Source organism: Apium graveolens, chromosome 2 (assembly GCF_009905375.1).
Source record: "Apium graveolens cultivar Ventura chromosome 2, ASM990537v1, whole genome shotgun sequence".
NCBI lineage: Eukaryota > Viridiplantae > Streptophyta > Magnoliopsida > Apiales > Apiaceae > Apium > Apium graveolens.
The window spans coordinates 8,985,789-8,998,833 of NC_133648.1; the positions used below are offsets into that span (position 1 = coordinate 8,985,789).

Genomic DNA, 13,045 nt, shown 5'->3' on the forward strand with positions numbered 1-13,045 from the left:
AATGAGACTCTCTTGGAAATGCAAGAAAAGCTAAATCTCTCAGAATCTGATGAACTGGAATTTCACAGGCAGCTCCAAAATCAGATTGAAGAAAACAACAGAAAGCTTGGAAAAAGATCCAGACATTCAAGGAACTAGATAAATCTGCTCAGGCTAGAGGAGCACCTTGAAAATGACTGTGAGCTAAACTTTGTACATTTTGTTAATTGAAGCACTTTATAGTTTTATCTATCTACTTTCAAAGTTGTATTTTTAGGGTGTTTTGTTATCATCAAGTATCTCTTAATTTATGGCTACAATTCCAGTAGACATAAATTGGGGGAGATTGTTGTGTATATGTTGTGTACTTGATGATTTCATGAACAAAACACCTTGGTAGATTTTACTTAGTGAAAATGTAAAACTCGACGGATAAGGATTATAGTCCCGACGGATAACTCATTTTAATCTCGACGGATGATGACTTATTATCCATCGAGTGAGTAGCTTATGTAACAATAAGTCTGTAGCACGTTTCTGCATACACATTGTTTAGAATCTGTAGTAGTACTTAAGTCATGTTGACTTTAACTAGATATGCAAAATAGGTTGATTAATTGTACATAGATGATGTCTTGTAATTCTGCATAAATGAAATGGAGTCTAGTGCCTGATTGCTACCCGATGGATAAACAACAATGAATTCGACGGATGATCATGAACCCGACGGATAAAGAATTCAAATATCTGTTCACAGTGACAACACAGTCACATGCGTCGAGTGTATGCAAATGGAATGTGGTAGCCTATTATAATAATTATAAAGATCAAGAGTTTTGTTATCATTTAACCAAATTGTTTGTAATATTTTAAAGGAAAATGCTGATCACCTGTTAGGTATAATGTCTATGTGGCAGTCTAATATACTTAATATGTAAAAAAATTATCATTCTAACGGGAGCTCCTGTTAGGTATATTTTTAGATGACGAGAAAATGGCACGCTACATTTATTGAATGTACTCCCATCATCTAAATCAATACATGTCAGCTCACCTCAGTTCATGCTTAAAATATGGTCTAACACTTAACCTAATCTTACCCAATATTCTCTTTTATAAATATTTTTTTATAACAAATAACATACTGCCTTAAGTAATTTTTAAATATTATTTAATTATTAACCAAAAATAAAAATCATAATATTATATTATAATAAATTATACTTCAGTTAAAAATTATATTTATATGTAGGTAATGTTTGTTAATTTTATTTTTTCCATTTTTAAATATGTTATTATATTTATAATTGCAATAATTTTTTATTTTATAATATTTACTTTAAAATATTTTCATAAATATAAAAAAATAAAAATACTGTTACTAATTATTTTTGATTTAAATATATATTTTATTTTCAATTGTATTGAATATAAATAGCTTAAATTAATTTTAATTTTATATTGAAAATTATAAATAAAATAATATTTTGGATATAACTAATGAATATAACTAATATCACTGTAATATAAATCTTTACAGGTACAACAAAATTTTAGCTAACAAGTTTAAATAATACCCTTTGAGATGCTCTTAGATCGTAATCTACACTTGTTTTTCTTTTTTTGCAAAAAAGGAATTATGGTAATTAGGTTGTATGTTCCTATTTGAAACACACACATAAACTCGTTAAAGTAAAACAGGTTAATAAGCTAATTTTATTTTTGACAAAGGCCAGTATATACATATTTCGAAATCTAATTTTGAAAAAAGAACCCTATAAAAACAATACGATATAAATAAACATGGGTCCCTATCCACAACCATAGTTGGATAGGGACCCTATCCAACCAACAAATCAGGACCATTGAAGTAAAAAATGAATGGCTAGGATCCGCTATTGCCGCTATGTTTCATTGCGAGGGCGCAATGAAACATTGCGGGAGTGGCTCACATACTCCATTCCCCTTTTTACCCTTTTCCTATGTTAATTCATTTATCAATGCTTTTTTAACTACATAAATATTAATTTAATAAGATATTATTCTTAATATTTCTGATTAAAAATATAATATTTAAAAAATATTATAAAATATTTTATAATAATATTAAATATTATATTTAATATTTAATATTCAATATTAATCTGGGTAATATGGGTTTTGCATAAATTTGCAGATTGGTCATTGCACTTGCAAATGATTTATTTTTTATATAATGTTTTACAGAAAACTTTCTGCCCAATTTTGGAAAAAAAAAAAATCTTCAAAAATAATTTTTTTTCAAATTTTTTTTTGGAGTCACTTCTTTTTTTGGGATTATTAATAATGGCAACAAGTACTAACATTAACAACATTGAAAATATTTAATTAAAATTCATTAATATTTCAAAGTACGTGATATGAAATTACAATCATTTTTTTCCTTTTTTTCCTACTAATCTCGATGGACAATTTCTTCTATCATGGCTTTCTTCCCTCGCCCCACAAAAACTGCACTTTCGAAATTGTTTATTTGAACTTGACGTCTCGATACCACTTTTGAATCTACCCGCTTTTGGACGTCCTTTTGTTTGTGACCTTGGGGGATCTAATAACGGATCATCTTCTTCATCACTTTCATAGTCCTCATTTATTTTTTTCTCTCTTTTTTCTCCCGGAAAAGACTTAATCACATACTCCTTTTCTCTCTTGATCACGCTCATCAAGTAATTGTACCGCGGAACGGAGCAACTACCAACAACGGACAAACCTTGGAAAGCTTTACACAATCCACTATATCTTGCCGTTTGAGATTCTACAACATTACCAAACATCCGAGGGGTACACGGTAGAGGTCCCGCAACTTTGTTTCCGTTTATTGTCCACCTCATTGTTACAAGATCTGGCGGTATCATCGTCTTTTGTTTCTTGTTAAGGTAACGGATCATGTGTCTACAAATCATCCCGGAATGTTCAAATTTTTTACATGTACAAGAATAACTCCCGTCGATGGAAACCTTCAAGAAAAATTTCCTTCTATTAATCTCCGGCAAGGTGGACTTTTCTACCAAATACATTTTTGAAAGATAATCTCCACAACCTTTCATGCTTTTCACAACAAAAGATTGACTTTTTTAAAGCTCTTTTTGAAATCGCTTAAACATCTCTTTTGTGTATATCTTGGAGGCATGTATCTCCATTGACGAGTTAGAGAATAGTCTCCTTTCCTTGTACTCGGTGTCAAAATCGGCTTGAACATCCCGTAAATATTGTGAGTCCAAAGCTTTTTGTGAATTCTCAATGAATTCTTTCAACCCGGTCGACGCTTTCACATACTCATCAAAAAATGAATTCATAGACTCGCTCCTTGAGGTGGTAGTCATACCGGTGGCAAAATGTTGTTTCGTGAAAACAAAAACCCATTGCCGTCTAATTGCATACATATCATTTAGCCAATTGTGATTTTCAAGATTATATTTCTCTTTCAAGTCCTCCCACCTACCTTCAAATTCCGTTGGTGACAATGACTTGTAGATACATGCATTAAAATCCGTCTTGAACTCCGAGTATTGAGTATACAAAGTAGATAGTTTCTCGGGAAACTTGCTACTAATATGCCACGTACAATATGTATGGTTGGTGTTAGGCATAACCTCGGAAATGGCATTACTTAAAGCGATGTCTTGATCCGTAATAATGGTAATAGGTGGCTTGTTATCGACCGCTTCCAACCAAGTCTTCAAAACCCATCTATAAGTAATCTCTTTCTCGTCCCTTATAAGTGCAAATCCAAACAAAATATTTTGGTAGTGGTGATTCACTCCCGTAATTGGAATAAAAGGCATGTCATACCTATTAGTCCGATATGTCGAGTCGAAAGTCACCACATCTCCAAAATTCTTGTACGCGTTAAGCGAACGAGGATCAACCCACACCAAACCCCTAACCCGATTCTCCTCATCCACATCCACTCGGTAGAAAAAATTGCCATAACATTGTTTTTGCAAGTCTCGTAACAAAACCAATCCACACTCCGCATCACCGGAATCAAAAACCCGTCTTTGAATGTCACTATTACATTTCGTACGTCTTGAGTGGAAAAACCAATTTTTTCAATACCACCACACGTCTCACTAAGTAAATTCATCACTTTCGGGGTCTCGATACCCGATTTGTTGAATAACTCAATCAAAGATCGGGTAAACGGATCTATGTTGCGTGATCTTTGCATGAAATTTACCTTATTCGATGTAACCATAACATGATTGTGCTCTAGGTTGACCTTGGTTACTTCCCATTTGTTTGAGCTTACTTTGTGAGCAACACACATACGAGCACGACAACAAGTTCGAGGAATAACATCTCGAGGTCGTTTCCCTTTAGCCCTATCTTCAACTTCCAAGGGTTTTGGGCCCAATCTTCCACCCTTTCGACATATATACAAACGTGACGATATACCACCATTTATTGAATGCTTATGACTACTTCGAATAATTACCTCGAACCCTATACTTCGACCATAACCTCGATAAAAACTTTCCGCTTCATCCAACGAATCAAATATCATACCAACACAAGGAACTACATCATTCATATTTCCAATAAAATTTTCATCATTAATTTTTTCATCATCATCGCCATTAAAAAAATCATTACTATCATCGGAATCACCGTGAACATCGTGATTCTTCCAACCGAAACCAACATCATCATCACTATGTATTTTTCGCTTCCCCGGATCATTAACTTTATCTTCAATACTATCAACATCTAATACTTCATCATCATTAAAGATTTTACGATAAACCCTCTTTTTTGTGTGGGGGGTAACATAATTAAAATCGTTATGATCACTAGATGAACTTGAATAATCAAATAAATAAGAAGCCATAAATATTGAATACTAACCTTTTTTTTCAGAAGAATAAATTTGAGCAGAATGTTAAGAAGCAGTAAAAACAGCAATGTTTCAAAAATACAGACATTTTAAGGTAGGTGTGTGCATTAAATGCACGACCGCAATGTTTCATTGCGATGGCCGCAATGAAACATTGCGGCACTGTACAAACCCCCAAGCCAACAACTGTAAATATTTGCAGTTTAAAAAAACTTTACAACGTACCCCAGCAATGTTTCATTGCGGGGGGAAGTGTCCACCGCAATGAAATATTGCGGTTGGGTTGTTTATTTTTGTTATTTTCTTTAAAATTAGAAAATTAATCAAAAATAATTATAAAAAATAGTTTCTAGACTTATTATATTTCATTTAATATGTTAAATGTTATTTTGAAAATATAAATGTTTATAAGAGTAACTTAATAATAATATCAACGTCGGATCAATTATCTCATGCAATTATCTAAACAAAGAATTAGATATTGAGAGATTATTAGTGGACATGAGAAATTAGAAGCATGCGTGTCCTTTTCTATTTCGAAAGAATCGAGGTAAAGTGTCCATTTTTATATTTTTTATAGATAACGAAAATTCGATAAATTTTCATTTTTTTAGTTTTTCACATTTTCAAATTTTAGCATTATATTTGTTTATTAAAATTTAAACTTGATAAAATAAATTGGACAAGTACAAGAAAAATAAAACATTAAATAATTTATTTCATTCAAACATAAATGAAGTACATTCAAATATTTTTTCAAAAAAAATACATAATAACATTTTATGTCGACGAGAATGATCAAACTTTAACGGTGTTGGAAGAACCGCCTTTATCACCCTTATCGTCGTCTTTCTTTTTCTTCGACTTTTCCGCCTTCGCTTTAACTTCATTTTCTTTTTTTTTTCTTGCGCTCAAGCGCCATTTGAATACGGCGGAGAGCTATTGCCATGTCTTCTTCTCCTTCGGGCCCGTCATAAGCCACACCATCGATAATTACCTTATTATTGTCATAATCATAGTAGAAAACCATTTTTCGGAAATTAGAGAAGATAATGTTGAAGAGAAAATGTAGAATAAAAATAGAGAAGGGAATGTTGAAAAAAAATGAGATGAGGCAGGACTATTTATAGGTGAAAATCTGAATTTTAAAATTCACAAAATTAAATTTAGCACAAAAAAATTTTTGCTGAAAAAATTCATTTGACTGTTGAAATAGCCGCAATGAAGCATTGCGGGGTGTCCAAACTGCCGCATTGTTTCATTGCGGTGTATCCGTCAAGCTTCTGCTCTGTTGACCAGTCAATTCTTATTAATATTTGACTGTTGAAATTGCCGCAATGAAGCATTGCGGGGTGTCCACACTGCCGCATTGTTTCATTGCGGTGTGTGACCAGTCAATTCTTATTAAATATTGGCACATAAAATAAGTTTTGCACAAAAAATAAGTTTGACTGTTGATAAATTTTTTAAACTAAAATAACTCAATTCACTAAAAAGTATAAAATTAATATTATTAAACTTATTTAAAGAAAATTATTTAAAATTATTCATACGATAATTTAAAGAAAAAGTACAGAAAAAAATAAAATTGATAAATTTATTATTAAAATCGATAATATTTTAAAATATTACTACTACTTATATTTAATGTTAACATATTTTAAAAAATTAATTACTGTTGAACATTAATATTATTTTTATACTTATATAAATAAGTTAAATATTAGAATAAGATAAAGAGAGGGGCAGTTTGGACATTAAAAACTGGGAGTCTACCCAACAATGAAACATTGCGGAGTGCGCAATGTTTCCTGTGCATGGCGACATCCCGCAATGAAACATTGCGGAAGTCAAAACCCGCATTGAAATATTGCTTCCTCCTACAATGTTTCATTGTTGTGGGTTGGCTGGCTGGCTACCCCCAACCCACGTTGGCTCCGATTAATTCCCAATAAACATACTTGTATTTATAGTGAAAAATGAGATATTGAGTAGCGGGAGTAGCAAAGGAGCAATGTGTGAAGTCCCGCCAAAACACAGGGTCACTACAGAGAAAATGGCGTCGTCGACGCAAGGAGGTACAGGAACAAATAAGATGAGCGAGTCTCTTAAAATAGCGATAGCAATGGCGCTTTACCGATCTAATCTTCTCCCTAAACAACCTGTTCCTCCGCCGCCTCAACCTCTTCCTTCTACTTCCTCTTCTCCTCACTCCGATGCTCTCAAATGGAAACGAAAGGTCTCCTCTCTCTCTCTCTCTCTCCTTCCCTTCATAGACACGATCACTTGTAAATTGATCTCTCTCTCTCTCACATACACAAATTAGTACCTCTCACACACACCACTGAATTGATCTCTCTCTCACGCAGAACACGCTATAGTAAATTGATCTCTCTCTCTCACGCAGAACACACTCTAGTAAATTGATCTCTCTCTCACGCACACACACTCTAGTAGCTTGATCTCTCTCACACACACACACTACTAAAATTGATCTCTCTCTCTCCCTCCCTCCCTCCCTCCCTCTCTCCCTCTCTCTCTAGCACACACACACGCACATACTTACAAAAGTAAATCAACGTTTTAATTTCAAATTAATTACACACAAAATATTTTTAAAATAGCGGACTCGATTTGATTAATTAGTTTGTACAGGCGAAGGAGCGGAAACAGATGATTCTCAAGCTGAAAGAGGATCTAAAGCAAGCTGAAGGTGTCATCTACTTTTATATTTTCATTTTTGTTACTGTTTATGCGCTATTATATCTACTTATTAATCTATTTATTTAATTGAATTGTGTAATGTGAATTGTGAAATGTGCGATTTCGTAGATGGTTTACATAACGATTTGTTTCCGCAAAGTGCTTCCTGCAAATGCTATTTTCTCGGTAATTTGGAAAATTTGAGCCCTATGAACTCTGCTGATAACTCCCAGTGGAGGTTCAATGATGTGTTACGCAGACGATTTCTTAGACAAGGTTTACTTCGATTTTTTAACTTTTTTAAATGCTTATATATTTCAATACATGTTATGTTCTTCATTTTCTGATGTTTATCTCAATTTGATTTTACAGTAAGAATAAATGAACGAAGGAAGTCGAAGAAGACAGGTGATTCTGCACATAATCATTGTTTTCGTGGTAAATTAAATTCCTATGTCTGCTACGGAAATTGGTTGCAAGCACTTTGAGTTGCATGACTTTTTTATTTTTGTTTATATGGAAGAGAATCAATCAATTGTGCAAATCTTAAGAGAATTATTTGTTTTTACTTAATCTGCTAAAGTTTCTTAGTGCAACTCAATTATTGTGTGCCGATGATAAAACTTATTTGGTACTAAGTAAGCAGTAGACTCTCTGTTACTGTAATATAAGAAAGTCTACATTTAGAAAACAATGCATCTCAAGAGAAGATATAGCATAGCAGAATAAAATAGTTCTCAGAGGAACCAAATAGTTCTCATTCTTGAGACAAGCTACTCAGGAGTTGTTGTAATGTTGTGAATCTATGGTAATACGAAAAGGACTAATTGAATGTGCTATTGAAAATTTTATGTTTGGCAATGAGGTTATTAGGTATATGGACTCAACATCTCAATGGTCTATTTTTGTTTTTGTTAAATTTTAAGTTTGAAGATTTATTACAATGTGTCAAAAAAGCAGCCAAAGACATGAGATTTCTTCATTTTTGTTCTCTGCCTTTGAAGCTTTATGTTTGATTTTGTCTTCACAGTTTCAGACTGTAGCGACGAAAATGAACTGGAGCAGCTCAGTGCCTCCGTTAATTTCCTAGTACAACTTTGTGACACTGTTTCCTCTGTCCAGGTGAGTGAGTCATTGTCTTACTTTTGTTTTGGTCTGTTAATGACATAATAAGCTTGTGTAAATATTTTTGCATTGAACTCTCTTTTAGATAGGCGACACAAGATATCTTAGCTGGTTGCACCAGGCTGTAGACTTTGTTCTTGGTAACTTACGATCTTCAATTTTTTATTGTCACCTGAAGTCGTCAGTTTATGGATTTTATATCTAACATGTATCTTGCATTGAGTATCATGAGTTTCAACTCCTAGATCCTCATGAATCTTATTAGAGCATTGCTTTTAGCATTCTGAGAAACTGAGGATGAAACTACTGATCTACAAGTACGTATAAGATACTCAAAGATAAATTTTTTAATACAAGACTAACATCAGGAAATTTTCCCATTATTTAAAGGCATGAACAATCCTTTAGCAAGTCCAATTGTCTTTCCCTCGCCAGCATTCTGTCGCAATAATAATACATGCGAGCTTATTGGTTTACATATACATAATCGCATATGCATATGAAAAAGATAGACATTAACATATATTCTGTATTATGAAGCTAAATTCATGTAAAGGCCGGAGGTTATGTAGTTATTGATTATGGGTCACAACAGTAATGACATAATACTCTATTATTTGATCTGTCTTTTTCTTGAATCAATAAAAGGTTGCAAGTTACCATTTTACCATCTTTGATGATAGTCATTTATGCTTACCTGGGTATGCAGTTGTAGTAGTTTGTTGCACCGGTCTTTAGGTATGTGTCTTACTTCCTCATTATATTATTTTACAGAAGCGGTGAAGAATCTTTTAACCATCGGGAAAAATGTAGAGCCTCTTGAAGGAATTGTCAACAGCTTAATTATGCATCTGGTGAAAAGAATGTGTGCTGCAATACAAGACGATGGTAAATCGTTTTATAATTATCATTCTATAATAAGATGTTCATAAACTTATTTCAATATATCATTATCAAATTTAATGGTTGAACGTAGTTGTGCAAAATAGCTTTGCTAACTTTTGTGTGTTAGTGTGGGTCTTGTTGCAGAGAGAAATGTACACAGACATCTTTTCAGCTCTAAAAAATTGAATTGGTCGACAACATTTCCTAACGATGAATTTTCTTTTCCAGACGCTACTTTCTTCTTCTTAAATTTTCTTTGCATTTTTTTGTGAGTATCTATTGTTAAAAACTTGTTAGGAGTTGAGTAGAAACAGATCTTCAACATCGCTTCAATTAAATGTTCCCTCATAGTCCCCACACTGCAATTGGCATATAGTTACCAGAAGTAAACCTGAGTTATGACAGCTTTTTTATTTCAGTGGATCAAATTCAGTTAACTAGTTCTTACATTACTATTGAAAATAAAATTATTGTCACTTAACAACTACACACAATATAGCAAGTGATTTATTAATATTAAAATGAATTAGGAGTTTATGAAATTATTTGACTTTAATTACAAAAACTGTGAATTTAGCCGGGATTTTCAGACATAAAATTGTCCATTCAGAAATAGGTGTGTACCAGTATCCCTCTTAACTCACAATGTCAATATAAATACTAGGAAAGCGAGAAGAAGTTACTTGTGAACGACACATATAATATAGGCAAAAATTCAAGGATTAATTTGGAGCTAGTTACTTCTATGTTTGAGGAAAGGAGTAATTAAGTATCTGTTAAGTCATGATGCACTCGCAATAATTAGGGGGGGGGGGTTACCGTGTACTTTAAAAATGCTTTGTTGTAGACTTGTAGCGGTCTTGCTCTGCATAAAACAATGTGCCTTCCAGGTCTGGATTAATCTCTTGCACTTAAATATTTAGTCTTACTATCTATTCATTTACTTATTTATCGATTTATATCCGTTTCTTTTTCTATAACAGAGCACCTTAATGCTGATGCACAGTTTCGTATCCAACAGTTGATTTGTAAGCTTGGAACAGAGCCTTATATTGGGCAGCGTGTAATCTTTTCAATATCGCAGAGAATTTCCGTGCTAGCAGAAAGCTTGCTTTTTATAGATCCTTTTAATGATGCCTTTCCGAGCATGCATAGATGCATGTATATAATGTAAGTGCTCTTAGACATACTGGCTTGTTTAATATTTGGTCATTCTTCACATATATATTTTTAAAAGGCTTTACTATATTAAAAAGAAAATATATTGTGTGAATTGTGATGCTGTATTACTTTCATCAAGTCACTTTGCTTCTATTAATTAAGAGTATTTCTTAATTTTAATGCCTATTTAGACCATTTTGTTTCCATTTTCACTCTGATTAGTCAGAACTTGTAAACAAAGTAGAGTTATAGTTCTAAAGTTACAGATCCAAGAGCGTCTATTATTTTATGAAGGAGCACTTATGTGCTCCCTATCCCTTGTAATTGGGAAAGCAAGATAGTCATTTAATATTAACATGGAATGTCGATGCACCATCAGATGGTCCAGGCGAAACTTGTACTTCAACTTTGATAGGTTCATTCTCCCAGTTTGTTGCACTTAAATATACTGATTAATTTTGTATGCTTTTGTAATGCTAATAGTATAATTTCCACATGGCACCTCATATTTTTGTAAGGTGCAATAATATACTTCCTCCATCCCATTGTACTAGTCTCTTTTGAAAAAGTAACGCATTAAGTAAACTTAATTGAATTGTTTCAAGTCTTACCCTTCTTTATTGCATTAGTTTTATATGTAGTTGAATAGATTTGTGTTAACGAGAGGGTAAATATGAAAATTTGTCCATTAATTTGCATTGGATGTGGAGATGGACAACTATTATGGGATAATTTTTTTTTTGAAAAGAGACTAGTATATTAGGATGAAGTAATAGACTGCATGTCATAATACAAAGATTTTGATGTTGGAATATCTTTCTAACATTGGTTATGTGGAATGGTAGGATCGAGCTAATAGAATATTTGGTATCAGGCTATTTAGTGACTTGGTCAAGAGCTGATGATTTTGACATAAGTAAGTATTTAAAAACTTTTCTAATTATCTTAATGGTTTGCATTTATCATTTACATTTCACAGAATCTAGGATAAAAATTAATTTATTGTACTCTGTTACTGGAGAAGTATCTTTGTTAATCTGGAAAGTGAGTTGCAAGTATAAGTCAATTATGATAACTTGAATGGTGATACCAGGGCTGCTTGAAGTGTGGGTGACGTCTCTTCTTCAAGCACAAAAAACATTAAATCTCTTGGAAAGCAGGAATGGACTCTATATTTTGTACATGGATCGAGTTATTGGTGAAGTGACCAAAATAGTTGGTCAGGTGTCTTCGCTGCAGAAACTAAATGGACATGTTCTTGATAACCTGTTACACTGAGTATTTGGTTTACTTTTCTGGCTGCAATGTGGGTACATCTGTGTAACTAGTTTTCCTTGACAGTTCTCCTCAACCTAAAATGTTATGTTTAACTAATTAAAGCAGAAGAATAGGTTATGCATTCATATGCACGGAGGCAAAGCTTTTGTTAATGTAAGGATTCTCTAGAGTTTTATGTAGGGTAACTAGGCTGAAGGCCCTGAACCTTATTGAGAAGCTATTCTAGATGCACTGGCCTCTACCTGCGTCACTGCGTGTTCATTTATTCTATTTGATCTGGTACGAAATTCATATATTCCTGCTTTGTTTTTATTACTCTCGATTGAGTGTAACTTCTTCTGGGTCCTACATTCGGTTACACTGATATCCCTCGATGTGAAGTTGACATGGCCGGTAAGATGATAGAATTATTACAATTTTCATGGGAGTACTGGAGTAAATTTCGGTTCTTCAGCATTAGCAACAGCTAACAAGTCCACGCGGTTGGTTGATGAGGCCAGGTGCTTTTCTAATTTTCTTTAATGTACACTGATCAATTTCCATTCCTATTTAATTGTTTATTGTCATCATATTACTGCTCTTTTTTGAAATTGGCTCCTCATCTAATTACATGCTTAAACAAATCGATTTTACAGTTCCTGAAATGGTGAAATCGTAACTATTTCCACTCTGTACTTTAGTCACACTCTGTGCCATAATAAAACACATGCAAACTTTTATACAAGTGGGAATATAAACTTGTCTCGAAACAGTGAGAGCATTTAGTATTTTCCAAGTTTATAGATGGCAGTGGCACCCCGCGTCCCCATCTGTAATATCCCTTAATTTTTAGAATTCGATTAATAATTGAATAATAGAATAAAAATGATTAAAATTAGAAAGGACTAGGATTTAAAATTGAATTATACTAATGGGCCTAAACTTTAGATCAAATTCTAATATGAATAACTTGTAGGTTAAGATATATGATTTTGTATCGTTATAAATACATCATATCCATCTTCCTCGCTTTTTGTATTAAAATTTGTGGGACTTTTA

At 33.0% G+C, this 13,045-nt stretch overlaps 2 protein-coding genes across 4 annotated transcripts; one reads left to right on the forward strand and one right to left on the reverse strand.

Moving 5' to 3' along the window:
• Nucleotides 1–3,092: 3,092 nt before the first annotated feature.
• Nucleotides 3,093–5,885, reverse strand: LOC141685238 (protein FAR1-RELATED SEQUENCE 5-like). The gene is made up of 4 exons (XM_074490353.1): nt 5,786–5,885; nt 4,942–5,041; nt 4,164–4,820; nt 3,093–4,047 (listed from the first exon to the last, which is right to left on the reverse strand). Exons 1-4 carry the CDS (start codon nt 5,883–5,885, stop codon nt 3,093–3,095), a joined length of 1,812 nt encoding a protein of 603 aa, XP_074346454.1.
• Nucleotides 5,886–6,847: 962 nt separating this feature from the next.
• Nucleotides 6,848–12,790, forward strand: LOC141705803 (protein MULTIPOLAR SPINDLE 1). Of its 3 annotated transcripts, XR_012568482.1 has the most exons (11): nt 6,848–7,094; nt 7,511–7,568; nt 7,688–7,834; nt 7,931–7,996; nt 8,589–8,680; nt 8,769–8,823; nt 9,458–9,571; nt 10,552–10,738; nt 11,575–11,645; nt 11,823–12,286; nt 12,389–12,790. XR_012568482.1 is itself a non-coding variant. In XM_074508693.1 (10 exons), the coding sequence occupies exons 1-10, from the start codon at nt 6,870–6,872 to the stop codon at nt 12,005–12,007; spliced, it is 1,200 nt and encodes a 399-aa protein (XP_074364794.1). In that variant the 5' UTR covers nt 6,848–6,869; the 3' UTR covers nt 12,008–12,790. The 3 variants fall into 3 exon arrangements, 2 of the variants coding, with proteins under 2 accessions (XP_074364794.1, XP_074364795.1); XM_074508693.1 differs by having other exon boundaries at nt 11,823–12,790; XM_074508694.1 differs by having other exon boundaries at nt 7,931–7,966; nt 11,823–12,790.
• The last annotated feature ends 255 nt before the right edge of the window (nt 12,791–13,045 follow it).